A 20,021-nucleotide genomic window follows, 5' to 3' on the forward strand; every position below is an offset into this window, starting at 1 on the left:
GGAGACTTGTGCTGATGCTGTAGTTCCACGCTTCTTCCCTATATCCTTTCGTTCTTTTCCATCCCTCTTTCAACGTACTGTATCGATGGTATAACATTGCGGCTCTTTGCCGGTTGGAGTTGCCTTTTCCCGATCCGGGGTCCCTGAAGCGTCAGTCAGGTTATCTATTTCCGCAAAAAAATATACGTTTTGCTTCGAGCAATGGTATGTTCTCATTTATGTAAACCTATACGCAACAATTGGTGAATACGATCCACGGTTGGCCGGTTCAATAATTATGGCCTATATTAGGCCGGTGGGTATGGCCTACATTAGAAAGGATTCTGTTCACACTTGATTGAAGGTAGACAATATTGAGACGAGAAGAACTCAATGCAAAGACAGGAACGTTTATTGTTTCATCATGAAAATCGTCACTGAGAATGACGTTGATGACATTCCCCGACGGCAACTTTTTTAAGGGATGTGCTGAACACATCGCAACAGCCGCCGTCAGCGGTGAGGAATCTCGTGTATAAATTAATGTATGTAAATCCATTTTTTAAACACATATTCCATAGAATTTCAACCAAAAAGGGCTTTTCGTTAAACAACCAAAAAAAATTTGAGAAAAAAAGAAAAATAAAACAAACCAAAAAAGGATCAAAAGATCTGCTTCACTTGGCACGATCTCTAGTCCCCGAAAGAAAATTAATTGATTATTCCTTTAGATCACGAACCGATCGTAATCGGAAAAACGAAACTATTTTGCAAGAATCCCCCCGAGCAAATCGTGAACTTAAATGTGTCACAAAAAGAACCTTGTAGAAAAGAAAAAAGAAAGGGATCGGATTATGCAGCTGAAGGACGATAACAATCTACATCAACTCTACACCGACGTCGTGTAGTACACAAGTCTTTATATAGATTCATAAAGAGAGCAAATTCAACGACGTCGTTAGCGATGTCATAGTCCTACGTAACGCTGGCAAAATGTGAAACTGCAACAAAAACTCGATTGAAAAAGAAAAAAAAAATCAAAACAAAAATTACAAAGAGCAAAGACGACAGCACCAAATCATTGAGAGACACAATCAATTTCGAGAATTCGAAGTTGTCCTCTCTTCGTCTCCATATTGTACGTATATAGTTGCGTTTGTTTGGGTACCAATCAGTTGGCAATCATTGTGTATATTAAGGGTCAAAAAATTCTATTGTGGTACAGCGGTGTAAGTAGCATGTATGTAGTTATTTCTAGTACAGATCACTGAAGACTAAATTGGAGCTGGCGTCTTCGTTGGAGACGGCTGACGAGTGGGTCATGCCGCCAGCGCTTCCCGGTGGAGTCAGCTCACCCAGGGAGGCCGAAACGCGGTGCGGTTGTTGCGGTTGATGCGGCTGTTGATGATGATGATGGTGATGAGGGTGCTGTTGTTGTTGTTCGAGCTGCGACGACGACGCCGACGCTGTCAGAAGGTCGCCATCTTTGATCGAAGACGTTCCGCCAGCCCCTCCTCCGCCTCCGCCCACTCCGCCTCCGCCGCCACTGCCGCCGCCATCTTGCTGTCGCATTATGTTGCGGCGCCATTTCGCTCTGGCGTTCTGGAACCAAACCTATTGCGCAGCATTTTCACGAATCAGATATGCAATTGGCAAACACATTGTCCCTTGCTTTTCAATAAGACCCATCCTAGTGGACTATATTCTATACTACTCTTACTAATGCACATTGAGCTTTAAATTTTTGGCCCATGTTTTATGTTCGTCTATACGTAGGCCTAATGCAAAAAGACTTATAGCTGGTGAGGCCAATATATTTACCTGGAGGACGCGTTTGGAGAGACCCGTTTTTTGAGCCAGTTGTTTGAGATCCTTGGCGTCCGGGTTCTGATTGATGGCGAAGTAGGACTTCATGGTTCGTAGTTGGTGGTGTTTGAAGGACGTTCGCATCCGCTTTGTCCTCTGTTGTTGCTGCTGTTGTTGGGACGAAGATCCGCCTCCGCCACCTCCACTGGCGCTTCCGTTTGTGCCCGAACTGTCGTACACCATTCCCTCCATCGAAGACAGATCCGCGCTTGAACCCAACATGTCTGAGCCGCAACCGGTAAAGAAAATGAATGCCTTTAATCGTCATTGATTTTTTTTTTTTTTGGTTTCAAGTTCTTGCCGCTATCAGATTTCAAGTGGCTTCGAGTGTAAACAAAACTTTTGCTTCAACATTTCAATAGATCTCTTGATGGTATAGACGGTATGAATCAAGTTGTTGCATGTGCCGTACGATTCGAAAAGCCGGCACATTCATAGGGAGTTTTTGAATAACGATGGATCAATGTTTTCTTAGTCCTTTCGTGAAAAAGGAAAAAAACGAAGCTTCTCGAGAATCTTTTGACGGGTCTTGATAGGAAACCGAAAGGTCATAAAAACAAGAACTACTTTAGAGGGGAAAAAAAAGCACAAAAAGGGGTCTTATCTGTTTCTATTTTTTAAGGATCGGCATCACCTATTCATACGCACCACTTGGGTAAACCGCACAATGCACTAGTTTTTTGTCCTCGTCTCTCAACATATCAACACGAAATCAAAATTCGCTATTGGTCTCCACCTTTCCTCTAATGGATTTCTCTGGTCATACAACGGGCTACATGTCCGTATCGTTTAATCCCATCATGCCAACATGCTGGAAGAAATGATGCCAGACAACAGATACCTTAAGTAGTGCAGAAATGCGTACGTAGCAAGCCAGTAGACTGCGCTTTTCTTGGATTTATTTGTTTCATTTTTCCGAGAAAAACAAAGAAAGAAGAGGAAACAAGGAGCCAATAGTGACACCTGAATCGTTCAGATCACCATGTGGGGTCTTTCAAATTTAAAAAAAAGGAAGCTACTTTCTACTCCAGTGCTCATCACAGCTGCTTACAAGTGACAACACACCAGTTCCAAACAAAAAAAAAAAAGGGACGCTGGAACAAGTTGAATAAATCCTTCTGCTAAAGCAAGAGGATCATACCAGAAATTTTTTAGAGAGTACACCCTGTTATATTTTGTTGCACGATAATAGGTGTGCACGATGTTACCCAGGTGATTTTTGAGGCCACTGTCATCCCTCCGTCCGGAAGAAAAAGCCACGTGTTGTTAAGATAACCACAGAAGTGCGTCGCTGAAAAACGATCAAGTTGCCACCGTTCCGAACACGTCGCAGAGACGGAACAATCCAGCGCAACTGGAAAGGGTCGATGGAATCAGAAGGGGGGGAGGGGGAGATCCTTTAGGTCGTTTAGTCGATGACCCCTCTCTTTTCTATCTCACTCTCTCTCTCCCCATTACATGATAAAAAAGAACGCCTACTACCTTTTGCTCATTATCGGGACTTTGCTATACAACTGAGGTGAACATCTATCGTCTATAGATGATGACTAGAGTTGGGGAGACAGAAAAAATGATAATGATTGCGTTTCGCTGGGCAAAACCTGGTCATCAGTAAGGATAGAGCGTAGTGCCATAAATTGGTTTAGTCGACGCTGTCGGTAGCGATGGCAGGTGTTGCTCACCTGCAGAGCACCCCGCTGTGATCTACCGATAGTGGGGGGTCCAGGGGGGAGAAGAAAAATAGCCAGAGCAAAAAAAATAAAAATAAAATACAACTAACAAGTAGGGGTTTGACGGATTAATCTACGAACGATGCAGTCGATCCATCGAAGCTTTGCTATAAACAGAGCCATTTCAAAAGGGCTGCAAAAGACCGAATAGGTTTTGTTATCAAGTTATAACTGATTGTTTGCATTGATGATCCATTTGGGACATAAGCCCATCTCGAGAATAAGTCTCACATGCCTTTAAAAAAAAAAGAGATCATACCTGCATATTCCACAAGGAAATGCAATTATCCTACGTATTGTAATATATTTTCATCTTTCGTTTATGGCGAGGGAGCCTGAGAGAAACGTTATCGATTTTCCTCGTCGAGCACAGCAGCGAATGGCCTCGCCCTCTCCACGTCCTTCTTCTCTCAACCCTCGTTTTTTTTATTTATTATTATTATTTTCTTTTTTTTTTCACATCAGCACGGAGTTCACTGTATTTTGCCCGCTTTCGCCCGTTTATATGCATCGTATGCTTGTTGGATCGATCGCGAAGCAAGAGAGTCAAAACGGCGTGTAATGCGATACGTCTGCTGGTGGAATAAGGACGGGTGGGAAATAATGTTCTCCTCCTCGTCCCACTTCACCCATCGCTTGGGTACACCGTATAGGATGTAGACGAGGCAACATCACATTATGATCGTTATATAACTCTAGGCACATTACACTGTACGGTTCAGGTTCAGTCAGTGAAAACGGATGCTCCACGAAAGGAGATTTCCCTACATGGTTTACGCGTTTCTTTTATTCTTTCTTCTTCTTGTTTGATTCCTTTTTTTTAATGGCTGTGTGTTGATTTAACCGATGGCCATTTTTTTAAACAGAGTCTATCCCCAGCTCCCCACAGAAAATCCCGAGGATGGCGGACTGTTCCACAATGGGGGTCGCGTGCCGTTTTGTGCTTTGCTTGCGCATTAACCGAAAGTGACTGACGCCGGCGATTAGAATCCATTTACTTTATCGCAGTTGCTAGTTTTTCATAGTAACAAAATTCCCTTCTTCTTTTATATCAATTTGTATCCAAGTTGCTCTTATTTCGGCGTGACGCGCACGGCCAGGGATTATGAAAGACGTCACGGGGATTTGGAGCGCAGAAGCTCAACTGGGACCAAGCAAAATGATCTTGCTCTTTTTTCGAGTCCCGTGTGATTGTCTCACGGTTGAAGCTGTGAAAGACGAGAGTACACGACGACGGTTGTCGATTTCTTAATTCGCCGTTTGTTCTGTTTCGCGCACCAGAACACCCGACAGGCCAAATTAGGAACTAGTTGGCCAGCGACGGTACATAAGCCATCCATTGCTCGATATATTTTAGCTTGCACACGAAAGCTTACGTTGAGCATTATCCCTCTGGTATTGTTCAGGCTCTGGCTGTATGCTAAAATATTTTCGAAAGTGACAGGCCTTCAAAAGTGCATTGATTTGAAAACGTGTAGCGTTGGACACAGACTACGAAGTCCACGTGTGAAAGGGGAGAAATGAGCCGGAGAGGCGCCAGTTATTCGAAGCCAGCTAGGACTGACCCCGAACACGCGACCTCTTTAAACTCGAACTCTCAGCAATCTCTCATTCTTCCAAACAGTCATCCAGCAGAAAGCGAAGGTCTTTTTCGTCCTATAAAATGCATGTATCTCTATAATGTCAAGCGGAAGGGAGACGCCATGGTGTTGGATATCGGAGTAAACGGCAGAAGAAGAACGAAAGCGCGGAGTGCGCATGATAAAACAGCGAAAACGGAGAGAAAGTGAAATAGAGATGTCGTTGATAACCTTTCAATTAACAGGTTGCATTGGCTGGCTTTGACTGAAATCAATTCGGCCTTGATAGAGTCATTGATCGATGGCTAATGACATCAAGGACGAGAGTCAGCGGTGTCCTGTTCTTTTAATCTTGCCTGTTGTTGGAAATCGCACGCGGGAAAAAGAAAAACGTCATCATTGATCACGTCTGGTCGAAACTGGGACCTTTTGATTGGGGAAGTTGAAAAAGAAAAAAAAGAAGCGCATTGACGTAGAATCCCAGCCAAACGAAAAGCAAAAACGAGAAGGCCAACGGAAGAGTCAGCACACGCGCTACCAATTACGTGGCACGTAGTCGACATTACTCCGCAACCCATTTGAAAAAGTCTCAACATTTTTCTTCCTTAAAAAAAAAAAAAAAGAGAGAGAGAACTGTTGGCTTGCTGAAGCTTTTTCGATACTATTTTAAGTGACTGGAAAATAAGAAAGCAAAAGACGAAGAGGGGGGGGGGGACTTTCTTTGCCGGAGTTTTCCAAGTCAACTGTGCGCTGATGGATGGATGGATGAATGACCTGAGCGTCGTGTTTTTTCGGGGGCCCTTGACAGTCCTTAAAAAGACGAAAAAGGTCAGACTGTGCAGGCTACACTTCTTGTCTCAACATTCACTCACTACGTCATGCAGTCGACGTCTATGTGGACCCCCTCCCATCGTTCTCTTCCACAATGGCAAGCTCCTCGACGTTCTATTTCATTTTCAGATGCCTCTGCACTTGCAGACTAACGGCGTCAGTGTACATTGGCATTCTCTCAACAGGAAAAGAATGGCGCAAGGTTAGAGGGGTGACTAAGAAAGCATGATAAAGGAGGGGCCGAGAGGGGGGATCGTTAAGAAACGTATGAAGTTTTGACTTGACCTGTCAAACTGTCATCACTTACGACAGTTCACTTTTTTTTTTCTCTCTCTCATTTTCTTCTTTTGTAAGTTAAACCTGATAACATTACACGTAAAGAAAGCAATCAGCTAAATGTGCCGGTTTGCAACGCAATATATGGAACTAAGACATTCAAGTCCGCCATGAAGCGCGTAACGGTGGTAAAACGAATCTTGAGGACAACGCTCGCACGAACCGCATACGATGTTTTTTTGCGTGCACATGATGTAAAAAAAAAAATAGTTCGAAATTCAATCAACTTTAAAAAGGGCTACTCTCGTTTTCTCACGCGTTGTCGGCATTTCCACACGCAAGTCAAATTAACCGAATTGAAAGGTATACACCGGTGTTGCTCTCGGCGGATAACGGTGATAAATGTTGACACGTCAAATGAAAATGTTCCAGAATTGGAGATTTCAAAAAAAAAAAAAAAATAATAAATAAATAAACGGGATGCTAGAGTGTGCATGTATATATATGGTGGAATAGCTTAAGCAGATATTTTGATCTGAAACCGGTATGAACGTCTGGGAACGCATATACAAGGATAGATTGGTTCGGTTTTCAAGTTACGTGGTTGTATCACAAGTGGAGGAGAGATAGCGACGACTCGAGATGAGTGAGAGCGCAGGTGCTGCTGCATCACGATCGCATCTCTTCTGCCACTCTAGAAATTCATCTGCATGGAAGTGTTTTGAATCATAAGGAAAGACAAAAACAAAAAATACAGAGAAAAGCGCTGAAAACGGACTTAGATGTGCTGGGAGTTTTGGGATTCAAATGTTTCTCACTTCAATTTTAAAAAATAAAATGAAAAAAAAAACTCTTTGATGGCTCGGATCGCCAATTTCACTTCCAGCGACGAGCTGTTGAAACGCATTCACCGATGTATCAAAGGCCAGCCCAAAAATAGAATTTCCCAATAAATTCCATTCGTAAACTAAAATGGATGCAATTAATCGTCGATAACATCATTGACACCAGGTTTTTTTTTTCTTTCGACGTCTTTCCTCTTTAGTTCTGTACCCCCGTTCGGATTGCCCGTTGAGATTTTGCGTCCTGATTAATTGCCCGATCATTGAAATGAATGACCAGTAACGAATCTCTCTATTTCCCATCGGCATCTCGAAACCTGTTTTCTCTTCGATTAATATGCTAATCAATTTCTCATTCTTGTTTTTTCGTGTCATGCAAATGGTTTGGACACTTTGCCTCACAGTTGCGCAGTCTGTCATAGAAGCCCCTATGTTTTACAATATCCTTTTCCATTTCGAACACAACGAGCAACACGATCTCTTCCCGGTATCGATTGCAAAATAATGAAAGATTTGTTTTAAACTGACCGATTCCTGCAGTGAGTTGTCTCAAATTGGCAGCGTTCAGGTGTTGTTGCTGACCGAGAATGGACGAGTCCGCGTGATTGCCCGTCGAGCCACCAACATTGCCGTTGTTGTTATTGTTGCCGGAATGGGCGAGAGCGGCCGCTGCTGTCACTGCCGCTGCTGCAGCCGGAATCTTTCGTTTTCGCGGCCTGCCTTTCTGAACACTGTGATGATGTCCCATCGATCCAGCGCTGGGTGAGCTTCCTCCTAGGCCGGCGTTACCGAGACCTCCCGATAACGAAGGGAAGAAACTGGAAACAGCCGATCCACTGCCGCCTAAACATCGTTGAAAATCGTTGACTGATGGATTGTGGAGGTAATCTTGTCCACCGCCGGCCACGCTCCCACCGAAGACGTTCGGACGCATTCCGGATGGATAAGACGCATCGACAGCTGGATCTCCTATGCTGGCTGAAGAGAGGATGTTAATCATGTGTTGGCTTGGGCTGACTGATTCCGGCGGTATCAAATGATGCGGATGATGAAATCCTGACGGAGGCAAAAGGCCGTGGTGAGGTCCGCACGACGAGAGATCGCAAGGGCCATCTGAGCTGCCCATTAGGCCGTTATTGTTTCCCTGTATGTGCTGATGCGGCATTATTAGGCCGTGCTGATGTGGCTGATGCGTTGAGCCCAAGGAACCCGTCGGATGTTGCAGCATCTCGTAGTGAAGTCGGCAATAAACGATGCCGTCCCGCATCCCGAAAATGTCGCCTTTCGTTAACGGCTTTGAAGGATTAAAAAAAAAAAACAACAACAATCAAACCTTTCACTTTTATTTAAATGTGTTTTTTTTATTGAATTGAGGCTTTTACCTGGTTGCATGCGGCGCAAGTGAAGCAAGCCAGGTGGAAGACGGCGTCGCGGGCTCTCATGACCAGTTCGTTGGATCCGAGCGGCAGGCAACAGCGGTTGCAACGTCTCACGCCGAACAATCTGCACATAGTCAGAAGATAGGAGATCTATTAGCGTACAGTCACGATTTTTCAAAAATCAAACATCAAGCACTTTTTGCTTTTTAAAAGGGATTTTGTCCGTTGCTTATTCATTCCTCCTTTTGGTTGGCAGATTGCTGGGTGCAAATAAACGTAGCTGTTGGCCAGTTTCACCTCGTGAATGAATCATGAGCTCGAATGGGAAACTAGGGCGGATACAAGGCAACACCTGAACTAGACGTTTGGCGAGAAAAATGTGTAGACGCGTTGCAGGACAGCAATGTGGAAAGAGTCAGGTGACAACAAGGTGACGTATTCATTATGAATTCCTGACGGTTCGACAACGCTGACGGTTCGCTCTGTTATTCATTTCGATGCTGACGCAACTGACGGCCGTAAAAAAAAACGGAGACGGGACAGAAAGAATAAACAAACGATGACGAACAAGAAGAGCCCATGGTAAGTGCATCACGCAACGACGACAGTCGGTGCATTTCCCATACGCATCAAACATGTGGTAAATGTTACGTAGCAGCTCTTTGCATATCTCTAATCTTTGGCCCATTTTTTGCTGTTTACCACTGCCGGCAATTTACATCGCCATTACGCAATTGACTGGAAAAAAATAACGCATATTTAGCTCATCCTTGTTTATTGCGACCGTAAAAAAAAATCGCATGGCTAACACAGTTTGACTAATTTTGTTTGTTTTTTTCCGCTTTTTTACAAGGTCGATTTTGAAAGGCTTGCGGAAGTCGACTCGAATATCCGACCTTTTCTATTTCCTTTTTGTTGTTGTTGTTGTTTAACTTTGATTGGGTTTTGTTTGTATATACGAAATCTTTATTTTTAACATCAGCTGATGGACGGCCAACATGACCTCCAACGCGATATTCCATCGGATAGTTACACGATTGATTTATTTTCTTTTGAAGCTTCTTCTTTTTTTTTCTTTTTCCGATACGGGTGATAAGACCGCGCTGATAACCCACCATAAGAACCCTACCAAAGAATTGTTTACGAAAAGTCAAACGTTGCTTACTCGTACTCCGCATTTTTTTTTTCCTTATTCGTATCGGGATTGTTCCAGACAATAAGAACCGCCCAACTTACTTCAGCGAAAAACTGTGATTGCGTTATGTGCGATCCGATTTGAAATTATACGACACTCTGATTAAGTGCTTTCTAAAACGACACCGACTTCCATTGTGTTAAACGAAAAAGTTGAACGTAGCCTAAATATGTACAGAACTGATGTCACAACGAAAGAAATTTTGCCTCGTGACTTTTTACTTGTTTCGGCCAAAAGGAAAGTGAATTGAACTCTGTAATTCAAAAATGACGTGATCAAAGCTCACTGTCCATCGTACGAATTGATACACGCTTTCGTGATTCGTGAGCCACTGAAATATCTGGAGGGAATTTCATCAGCGCTGTACCGTTTTTAGACGCTGACGCAAAACAGCGGTGAAAGTTTGTTTATCAAAAGCAAACCAAAAAAAAAAAAAAAAAACTCGTTATGCGCTGTTACCTGTAGTAGTCGTCGCGGCAGTAGATGCGTGACTGGCGAGCGAAACAGGAGAGGGCAGTGTCTAGCGGCCGTCGGCACTCTCCGCACCTGAGACACTCGCTGTGCCAGGCTCTTTCAACGGCTACCAGATAGTAACGATCGGTGATTTTGAATCCGCATCCTCCACAAAGCGTCGTCGGCGACGGCGAATGTTCACTGCCGACAATGCCGCCGATGGTGCTACCGAGCCCGCCGCCCGAGGAGGCTGTTGCGGCCGCCACGGAATTCGATAGCAACTGATGCATGCTAGCAGACGATTCGTGTTTGATGGTCACTGCAGTGGCCTGTTGATCGTCACCGGCACTCTCAGTCGACATCACCGGCATGTTGGCCTTCTCTCAAAATCCCGGTCGGCTTTTCTGCACGCACAAATTTTTGTTGCTACCCCGTTCCACCTGTGCAATTCAATCACACACCTTGATCCTGTTTTAAACGATCCTTCGTCTGGCTGATTTAGTTCCACTGAGTTTCACTTTTCGAACGATATCACTCACTTATTCTTCTTCGAAATGTCGGCTGATTGGGATTTTGTGCAAAAGCGAAGGTACAGAACGGGGACTGGCGTGAGTCCCGCGTCCGTCGACGGTGACGTCGATTAAGCCTACCACGTCGGCCGACTGCTGTTGAAGAATGAAGATCCCGCGGCGGATCGGTTCCTTCACCTTTTCTTTCTCTTGGCTTGGCTTTTGGCTCCAGCTGCAGCCGATTGACCAAAACTCCGCCTACGACGCGCAGCTCTGCTGCATAAGAGGATATATAGAAACAGGGGCGCCCAGGGAAGAAGAAGAAGAAGAAAAAAAAAAAAAAGGCGCCCTTCTCCGCCTGCCCTACACTCCGACTACGATTGTTGTTTGCCGGATCGTTGTGGAGACAAACGACAGCCAGCAGCCCTTCCAAAGAAAAAATAAAAAGCTCGCACAACATATACACACGCCCAGCAAAAAGAAAAAGGCAAGATGTTGCTCGCACTTGTCTCTTTCCCTTTTCTTTTGCCAGCGTGCGTCCCTTTTTGTTTTCCACGAACGAGGCGGGCGGAAAGTGTGGGTGGCGGCCGGGAGGTCGGAGAAGAGGAGGAATGCTGTGCGCCGAAGTTGAAATGCGTCGGGGTAAGGTCGCGAGTAGGCGGTTGTTGCGATTCGGGATAGAGACGATGGTGGATGCGAAGGTTTCCCGTTCTTGCACGGCGGCTGGTTTTCTTTTTTTTTTCTCTTTTTATCGTTTGTTTGTTTGTTGTTTTTTTTTTTTTTTTATTTGTCTGACTGGTGAATCAAATGGTTGAACTTTGTTATCGGTGGATGGAGAGCAGATGGGCAACAAGCAACGACCGTCCAACGAGTGTAAACTAGTTTAAGAACGACGCCATCATCCACCTCGTTCATTTTTTTGTTTGCTCCGTCCGCTGTGTGCCGCGGCCAGCTGGGGACGCGTGCGCGCCTGCGTGGCCCCTCGTTGTGACCGCGTTATGGCTACAGCGTTCTCTCTTTCCTTTTCTCCGCTGGTTTCCAAGAAGGAGCAAAAGCAAGTAAGGAACGAAAAGAAGGAAGGAAGGAAGAACGCCAAAAGCTCTAGAGGGCGGAACTTGAACGATTGGATACAAGGAAAAATGGCCGAGCATATGGGAGGAGTCTAGAACAGGAAGGTGGAGCTTGGTATCCATTGGTGAGGTATCTTCAATGACGTCACTGTTAGCACGTCCACGTCTCTTTCATTTTTCACGCTGAGCGGCAGAAGTTCGCGGCTTGTTATTTTCCCGGCGATGATCATACGGTCCCGCAACGTCGTCCCGTCAACTGCTGCGCTCCGTTCTCCTTTTCGTTTCATCCATTCAACCGGCAACATGATGATTTTATTAGGCCTTTTTGTTTATGACCAAGTGAGCTTTATAGCCGATTTTTGAAAGTGGCCTTCGATTTTCAGCTGACGTACGTGAAAAAAGTCAATCGATCTCATGTCCGAGTTGACGTCATTACCAATCGCACATTGCTGTCTGTCACTTTCTTGGTAGCCCCATTTTGCTTGCTGCTGGTTTTTGTTTGAAATGCAGTTCCGATTTGATGGAAAACGTCCGAGCTAAGCTTTCAATCGATGCGAAGACCGATGGAATGTGTGCCAATCGCGTAACAGGAATTTCGTCCAAAAGACTCCGTGATTTTGAAAAACAAAACTATTCAGCTTTTTTTTTTCGCAATGCAATTTGAGTTTTATCGAAAGAGATCATCTTTGAGGACAAATGGTTTCAAGACAGGCGAAAGGCCTTGTCAGGACAAATGACGAACGACGTCACACTATTCAAACAGAGCCTTAGAACAGGAATAATTAAAAATGAAGAAAAAAAATATGGCCACGTCTTTTGCACACGAAAGAGCATAGACCTGTCAAACGCGACCCAGTTTTAGAAATAACCACTGGGCTCTTTTCAATGTTATTTAAATAACAAACGACCAATTTTTTTATTGTTATTCAAAAAGAGCTAATTTGTGTTTGTCGATTCGGAGAATTCAAATGTTTTTTTTTTTTTTTTTTTTTTTTTTTGTTTATTTTTGTTTTTCCCTTCTCTTTTTCCTTTCGGACAACCCCTCCCCCCTTTCGTGCTAACGGGAACCCTTTATCATACGAGTGGGCCCCGGTTAATGAAGAACCAACCGCCGTCGGCTTGTGTGTGTGCGTGTTTATACACATAGAAAAACAAATGAATATAGGCAACCTCATCAACGGCATCATTAACTAATAGGAGTGCCCGCTCATTTAAAGAGGCAAACACTATTAGGTGTATCGAGCCAGGCCTAGACAGGCCTAAATATGTGTACTGCTTGTCTGACGATGAAACAAATATAGTTGGTCATCAAGGACCGCCGGGAAGTTGAAAAACCAGTTCGTTCGATGACTGTACGGACGGACATCTTCCCACAAAGGGAAGAACACTGCTTAAAGACGGACCAGATCATCCCTTTCCTTGGACTTTCCCTTTTTGAAACTCGAATTCCTTTTAGAGAATATATATTTATATCGTTTCCCTTTTTTTTTTCTTTATTTAAATGGCCCTGATTTTTGTGTAGTTTTGTTTTGTACCAAGAAGTGAGAGATATCCGACTATTTATACACATCGCAGAACAACAAAACGTTGACATTATTAGCCAACAGGGCGAGTCCTTGATGATCTGTTAGCAATTAGAGCTGCGTCAGTATGTAACGGTTTGCTTGGCGATTAGCAATGTTGACGTCGCCAAGTTATCATAATTGAGGTTTCCATTTATAAAATGGCCAAAACGCAACACGCGAGAAAGCAGAACCCAGTGCGAACGACAACTTTTCTTTTCCTGAAATAACGCAATTTTGTTATTTGTCCCGAAATAGTTTTTAATGACATATAGACAGAGATAACCTACAAATAAAAGTTAAACGGCACTTTACGATGTGTCGAAATCACATTCGGACGTAAAAGAAAAAAAATGAGGAAGGGGAGACGTGACATTATCCTGCAACAAAGGGACACAATGAACAAGTTGCGTAATGATTTCTCTGCATGTCTATCGTGCAACTATATAGCAGGGCAATCAGCGAGAGAAACTGTTGAGATTTCTTTTTTAAAGAGAAGTGAGTGGGATTTTTATTTCGGAGTAGAGGGGGGTGTGTGTCAGTGACAGCTCAAACAAGAAGCAGCGGTGCACAGGCAAAAGAGAAGCGGTAATACACTCGTACAGAGGGAAAACGAGACAGCAAGTCGAGACACGCCGAGAGAGACGGAGCCCCCCTTCTGGGCTCAGCGGTTGAATCGCAGCGTGAGTCCCGCGGTCAAAGCTACCGCCATGTCCTTCCCTGATGTTTCTGGTTCGTCACATATCAACGACAGCCGTGCAATATCATCCGCTCTAGTCAACCGCAGAAGTGCGTCGCGGCATCATGCATATTCCACATTTGAAAAAAAAAAAATGGTTCAACGTTTGTTTACAACTTCTGGTTTGCTTTCTATTTTAGAATAAATAAAATTTTGCTCTCTTTAAATACAAAAAAAAAAAAAAAGGAAGTCGGACCTTTAGGGTAATGCACCAGTTTTGGAGAAAAAAAAAATAGAAATATGTGTAACACAAGAATAATAAATACGGTACGGACACACACACCATTTTAAACGTCATCTCTTTATTTTTTTGAGAACCGACACTCTTTGAAAAAAAAAAAAGAAAAGAACGCATAAGAGGATAAAAATAACATTCTGTCTCTGCGGGTGCAAGTGAAAATGAGAGGGCGGCTTGAAGAGTGAAACAAAAACTAACATATAAGAGTGAAACGTTTGTAGTCTGTGGAGAGCCTTGTAGCTGTCCTTCACACCGGGCAAACACTGTTCGGGCGGTCGGCAGTATCAAATGTCACTTGCTCACTCGACCCAGACCCAACGATACACTCTCGACACCTAGCTATAGGAGATTATAAAGGATGCACAGCGCTGTATACAACCTCGATTTTTAAAGAAACAACTTTTTTTTTAATATTTTAATATTTTTATTTCATATTTTAAAACAGGCAATAACAAAACAAGTTTTGGGTGCTCAGAGGTCTGTTTTGAGAAAGGAAAATGACTGATGAAATTTATTCAGGGAATCTATACACAGCCCGGTTTCCCATCATTTATCCTGAAGTGTTTGTTTAATACGTACAACATTCGAATCAAAGACGGAAATTTAGCGATTGTAATCACGGTGGGAAATGGAGGAGCATCATATGAAAACAATGAGATCAAATGAGAAATGATAAAAGGCGGTTCACACACTGTACGGCAAAAAGAAAAGGGAAACACACATAAGCTAATTGCGGGTCCGATATGGATCATCGAATAAAAATCAAAGGGGGGGGGGGCATGTTGTAATAAAGGCCAAAAGAACGAAAGGGTATCATGTTCACTCCTTTATCCAACTTGAAGTCCCTTTAGATGTACGGGGGAAGTCTATGCACAGCACGTTACACAGGGCGGTATTGATGGGGAGTCAGGTAACAATTCCCAAATAACAGCCCGTATAAAACGTTGGCTTGATTCAATTGAAAAAGCGCAACTACCCCTTTTTCACCCTCTTCATTAAATGACTCTCCCTTTTCTAACATCAAACTCCCTCTTTATTTCAGAATAATATGTATTCCTCTAGAGGCTATGTGTTCACTTGTCTAAGATAAATTCCTTTTTCCTTTTTGAATTTTTGATTTTCTTCTTCTTCTTCCTTTTTACGAGGTTATTATCCCGATGATTTTGATGTATATACTGACGACGGGCAACGATTCGTCTGATGATTCGGCACAATCTGCTCGATTCAGACGACGACCGAAAGGTTCTCTCTCTTTCAAGCTCGGCAACACTTTGATTCCGCGTCTGCTATTATGCGCAAGTTATGCGCTTTTTCCAAATAGAAAAAAAAAATGACTAGTTTTAGGCCGCTATGGTGTGCAAGAAAACGAAGGGGGGATAGTATCTATAAGAAAGATGTAAAAAAAAAAGAGCTGTGGAATGTGTGGCATACAGAAATGCCTTCCATTTTTTTGTTACAAGGAAATCAATGGAGCACGGCAAGAAACGCACCAGTATGAAGAAGCTTTATAAAAGTCTGTTTATTTATATGAGCGTATACTGCTATGGTAGTATCTGTTTAGATTTTTTGGAGAGAGTATAAAAAAAAAAAAAAAAAGGGAAAACTAAAGGCAAAAGAAAGAAGAAGAAGAATAGGTGAATCAAGTTTCCCAGGGAATCACGGGCCAGTTCCATCAGTGATTAATGGATCCTCTCTCTCTCTAGTCTCTCTCACTCCGCTTTCGAATAAGATATCTCGCCGTATTAGATTTGTTGTTTTCTTTTTTCTTTTTTTTTCGTCTTCTTCGTTTTTTTTTTTTTTTTTCTCTTTGACAAGATTATTCGGGACTACAGCCAGAAAAAGAAGCTCGTCGAACCGAAAACCAAAATGGAGGAAAAAAAAAAAAAAAAGAAAGTCATGACGACAAAGAAGTGAAACCGGTACTACTCGCTATACACTGGCCGATGTTCTGTATCTTTTTTTTTTTTTTTTTAAGAACCTTTTGAGACATTGATACTTTACTGCGCAGTGTAACAGCAAAGGACGGATCGTCCCGCTCCTTTTACGATTTCATCGATTTCTTGCTTGTCTTTCTCATCTTGTTCGTATTCATCTCAGTGATTCAGGGAAAGGTCAGGAGAATATCAAGAGCAGCCACAAACTTTGCATAACTCCCTCCCTCTAGAAAACCCTTTCAAGACAAACGACATTTCATAGAGATGGAGGCAGGCCCAAATGTTTAATGGTCTCTCTTGCCAATGTTAATAATTCTACCCCCAAGACCCACATTTCCATTATAGGTAAGACCAGCATTTACAGTTGAAACGAGAGTGAAACCGAGGATATAGGAACCGCCAAAAAAAAACATAAGGAGAAGTCCAGAAAACATTATGGAAACAATCATGGAGTCGAGACTGCATATAAATAATCCCACCGTGATTTGTTGTCAATGAAGGAGGGTGTTGAGTTACCGGCAGTTTTTCCCCCCTTTCTTTCTTTTTTTTTTTTTTTTTTTGCTCTCTTTTTTTTTTCTTTTAGCGAACCGGAGAAGAAGAAGAGCACAGCAGGGGGGAGCTCCACTCGGAAATGCATCCGTCGAGGTCACGTGACTCTTCCCTTTTTCCAACATCCCCCCTTTCAAACTTTTTTTTTTTGGCGAGACACGCTTCGTCGTGGCCTAATATGCATCAATTATTTTTCAATGTTATACCTCCGTCTCCGCCTTCCCTCTTTAAAAAGTTATGTTAACATGTTTCGGCCGGAATCGAGGATTGCAATAAGTTTTTTTTTAGATGGAGAGAGAATGGAATGCGCCAGAATGTAAAACTCTTCATCGCTGTCTAACAATCATTGCGTGCACAAACTTTCAAATCATCGTCTTTAAAAAAAAATAATTCAAAATGTGTTCAATTGTATTGAAAAAAAAAAATTCACCCGATTTTGCATATTTGCATATTTAAATGTTGGCTCTCTACACAGATATGAAACGAATATTAATAAAAAAAAAGAAACGTTTCGTAAAAAATGACCTTTCACACAGTACGAATGTTTGGTAATACACGTTTACATGTGGAGTTCTCATGTGACGAGCGTGTGCAGGTGCCGGTGCTGTTTTCCGTTCTCACGGCTGCAAACGATCGCTCGGATCGATAAGCCTAGATGTAGTAGTCAAATCAAAGGGGGAAAAAAAAAACTTGAATCAATAACAAGTTGCTGGCCAAATATAAGACGATGTCGACGAGACACGCGAGTGACGAGTCATTCCAATCATTCCAGAACACGACCCCATTTATGAAATAGTTGTCAAAGAGAAATCAAAACAAAAAAGAAAAAGGAAAAATAGGAAAACCGTGAGCGAGAGAGTAGCAACAAAGCCCAGCTGATTATGCCACACACTTAACCTGTCCTTCTCTATGTGTGTGTATCCTCTTTGCATAAGCAGGAAAATTATTTTTTCATCGAGTGAAGAGAGCGCACTAGAAAACAAAAAAAATGAAATCAACTTCTGATCGAAAACTTGACGTGCAAAAGAAGAGGATACGATGTACTACGGAAGATGAACTTTCGGCGAGCCTTCTAAAGGTAAAGTAGCTTTACCTTCAAATCTTTTCTCTCCTTCAAAGTTTATCTCCCCTTTTTCCCTTGGGAAAGAGACACGTGATGCAAGGTGTTCTATGCTAAAAGAAGTTGTTTATTGTCTAGTGTCACAGCGCAAATATCACGCAGCCGATTGTTGCAATGCCCGCATCTGGTCCTGCAGTTTTCTTTTTTTTTTTTTTTTTTTTGAAAAACTGACTTGTGTATTATGCAAGATATCCAAAAAGATACAGGGATCTATTTTTGAACATTAGTTGGCCTTTTTTTTTTTGCGGCATTGGGGCACATCGTTTCGGCCATAATAATAAAAGTATAATGAAACACCCAAGCGCGGCGGGCCAGTCCAGACTTGTCTAGTAGTGTCGCCATTGATTTTGTTCTTTGTGTGTGTGTGCATCGGCAAAATATGTGAGCGGCGGCTGTTCGTTTTAAAGTGCGACCACCGTGGTGAACCAGAATTGGTTTATTCGCTTTTGGGTTTGCACACACCGTGAAATGTATGCGAGAAAAAAAAAGCGGGTCTTTTATGCTAATCTTATCGCAAGGTAATTGCTAATCAAGAAGTCACTTGTATAACAGATGAAACGTCGGTCGTTGAACAGAGAATGAAATGTACAAAAAAAAACTTGCCGCTCTGAAGGCGATTGACAAAAGAAGATCATTGCCTCCCAGCAAGAAAAACCCCAGTCTTTTTGGTTACCATTTGCGCATACGTAATGAACTGGATATCAAAAAGTGGTCGCATCAGTTCGGTAGCGGATCTATTTTTCCTTTTCAAAAAAATGTACCTTTTATTTTAAAATGTCCGTGATGTGTGTGTGCCTGCCTGTGTTACAACCCCAAGAAGTAACAGATGTCTCTACGCATCATTTGCATAATACCGGGAGGGTGGAGTCAACTGCTGTACAGATCGCGTTTAAAAATATCGAGTCATTCAACGACACACCAAATGACATCGGCGTTTCATTTTCCTTCAAAAAAAAAAATAAATAAATAAATAAATTCAAACCGCCGCTACCGTGTGTTCTTCGACCCCCAGTTTGATCCCTCCAACTGGACGTCTCCGATGAACACACGTTTCACTTTTCTGACACATGCAGAGTTGACCTTCCCTTCTTTTAACGAAAAAATTTTTTTTGTATTTTTCTCGAAATGGCGTAACCACGTACTCGATCCTCCTTTTGGCCCGCAAAGCAGTTTTTTCTTACGCACAGCAACTGGAAAGGGCAATGAGTCCGTGGCGATCACGTCCTTATTCCGAAATTCGCCACAACATCATGCCACTGTTGGCCACCCACATCGATGTCAATCCAACCCCCCCCCCCCCCTCCCGTAGAAAGTTTTTATTTATTTATTTTTTTCCAATTCGATCGGAGATGAGACAGCTGGAAATTGTTATTACTCATCGTTTTACGTGCGTAGCTCTTCTTCCTTGGTTTTGAGATGGGAAAACACGGAGGGTTCGGGTGACTTGTCGTGAAAACGAAGTACGACTGATTTACAAGTGATTTGTTACGAGCCATTTCCTCTGTAAATCTTTTTTTTTTTTTCTATTTTGAACGTGACAAAAAAAAAGGGGGAGAGGTAGAACAGGATCTGGTATAAAAAAAATCCAGCATTCCACAGACTGTTCACGCGCCTTCTATTTTTCGACGCCGGTTTGTCATCTTCTCAGTAACCCATTCATTTTTCATAAGATCAAAAGTCTCTTCACTGGAATGTTAGCCTACCTCCTCCTACGTTTTTTTCCTTTCTATATCTCTTATTTTCTTCCGGGGCCTGTGTGTGTGTCTGTGTGACGATGTGCTATGCGATAGACGACCTCCATAGCCGCAACTCGTGCGAAGCGTAGCTGATCATCTGTCTGTGACGTCTGTTTTGATCTTTTTCTCACCCGCCGGCACGTCCACGTGCATTCCCGCGGGTTAAGCGACTGAAACGAATCTTGCTGAATTCGCTGCAGAAATCCGACTCTCATGTTTACTTCCGTCTCGTTTCATCACTGTCCTAGCTTCCATTTGCTTTGCTTTTTTTTTTTTGTTTTCTAAAGCGTGTCGCTACTGAAAACGAGTACACGAAAAAGCGGAACGTCAAGTTAAGACAGCTGTTTTTACGTGATATCTTAATGTTCCGATTCTCGCGAATCGTTGGCTCGTTCGTCGTACGAAAAGTCCCGTTGTCAGCGTTCAATGGCTC

General features: G+C 42.9%; 1 protein-coding gene across 1 annotated transcript; it reads right to left on the minus strand.

Moving 5' to 3' along the window:
* Nucleotides 1-373: 373 nt before the first annotated feature.
* LOC130692509 (LIM/homeobox protein Lhx2-like) lies at nt 374-10,806 on the minus strand. The gene is made up of 5 exons (XM_057515620.2): nt 10,138-10,806; nt 8,487-8,607; nt 7,633-8,398; nt 1,801-2,069; nt 374-1,593 (listed from the first exon to the last, which is right to left on the minus strand). Exons 1-5 carry the CDS (start codon nt 10,500-10,502, stop codon nt 1,234-1,236), a joined length of 1,881 nt encoding a protein of 626 aa, XP_057371603.1. The 5' UTR covers nt 10,503-10,806; the 3' UTR covers nt 374-1,233.
* Nucleotides 10,807-20,021: the final 9,215 nt, after the last annotated feature.

This window comes from Daphnia carinata, chromosome 1 (genome assembly GCF_022539665.2).
Source record: "Daphnia carinata strain CSIRO-1 chromosome 1, CSIRO_AGI_Dcar_HiC_V3, whole genome shotgun sequence".
Lineage (NCBI taxonomy): Eukaryota > Metazoa > Arthropoda > Branchiopoda > Diplostraca > Daphniidae > Daphnia > Daphnia carinata.

Excerpts from the sequence above, each read along its gene's own strand:
- LOC130692509 (XM_057515620.2), bottom strand. The coding sequence starts at position 10,502 with ATGCCGGTGATGTCGACTGAGAGTGCCGGTGACGATCAACAGGCCACT. Across the intron at positions 8,399-8,486 it reads CTTGCGCCGCATGCAACCAG|CCGTTAACGAAAGGCGACAT; the intron begins GTAAAAGCCTCA and ends AATCCTTCAAAG. Across the intron at positions 1,594-1,800 it reads TCTCCAAACGCGTCCTCCAG|GTTTGGTTCCAGAACGCCAG; the intron begins GTAAATATATTG and ends GCTGCGCAATAG.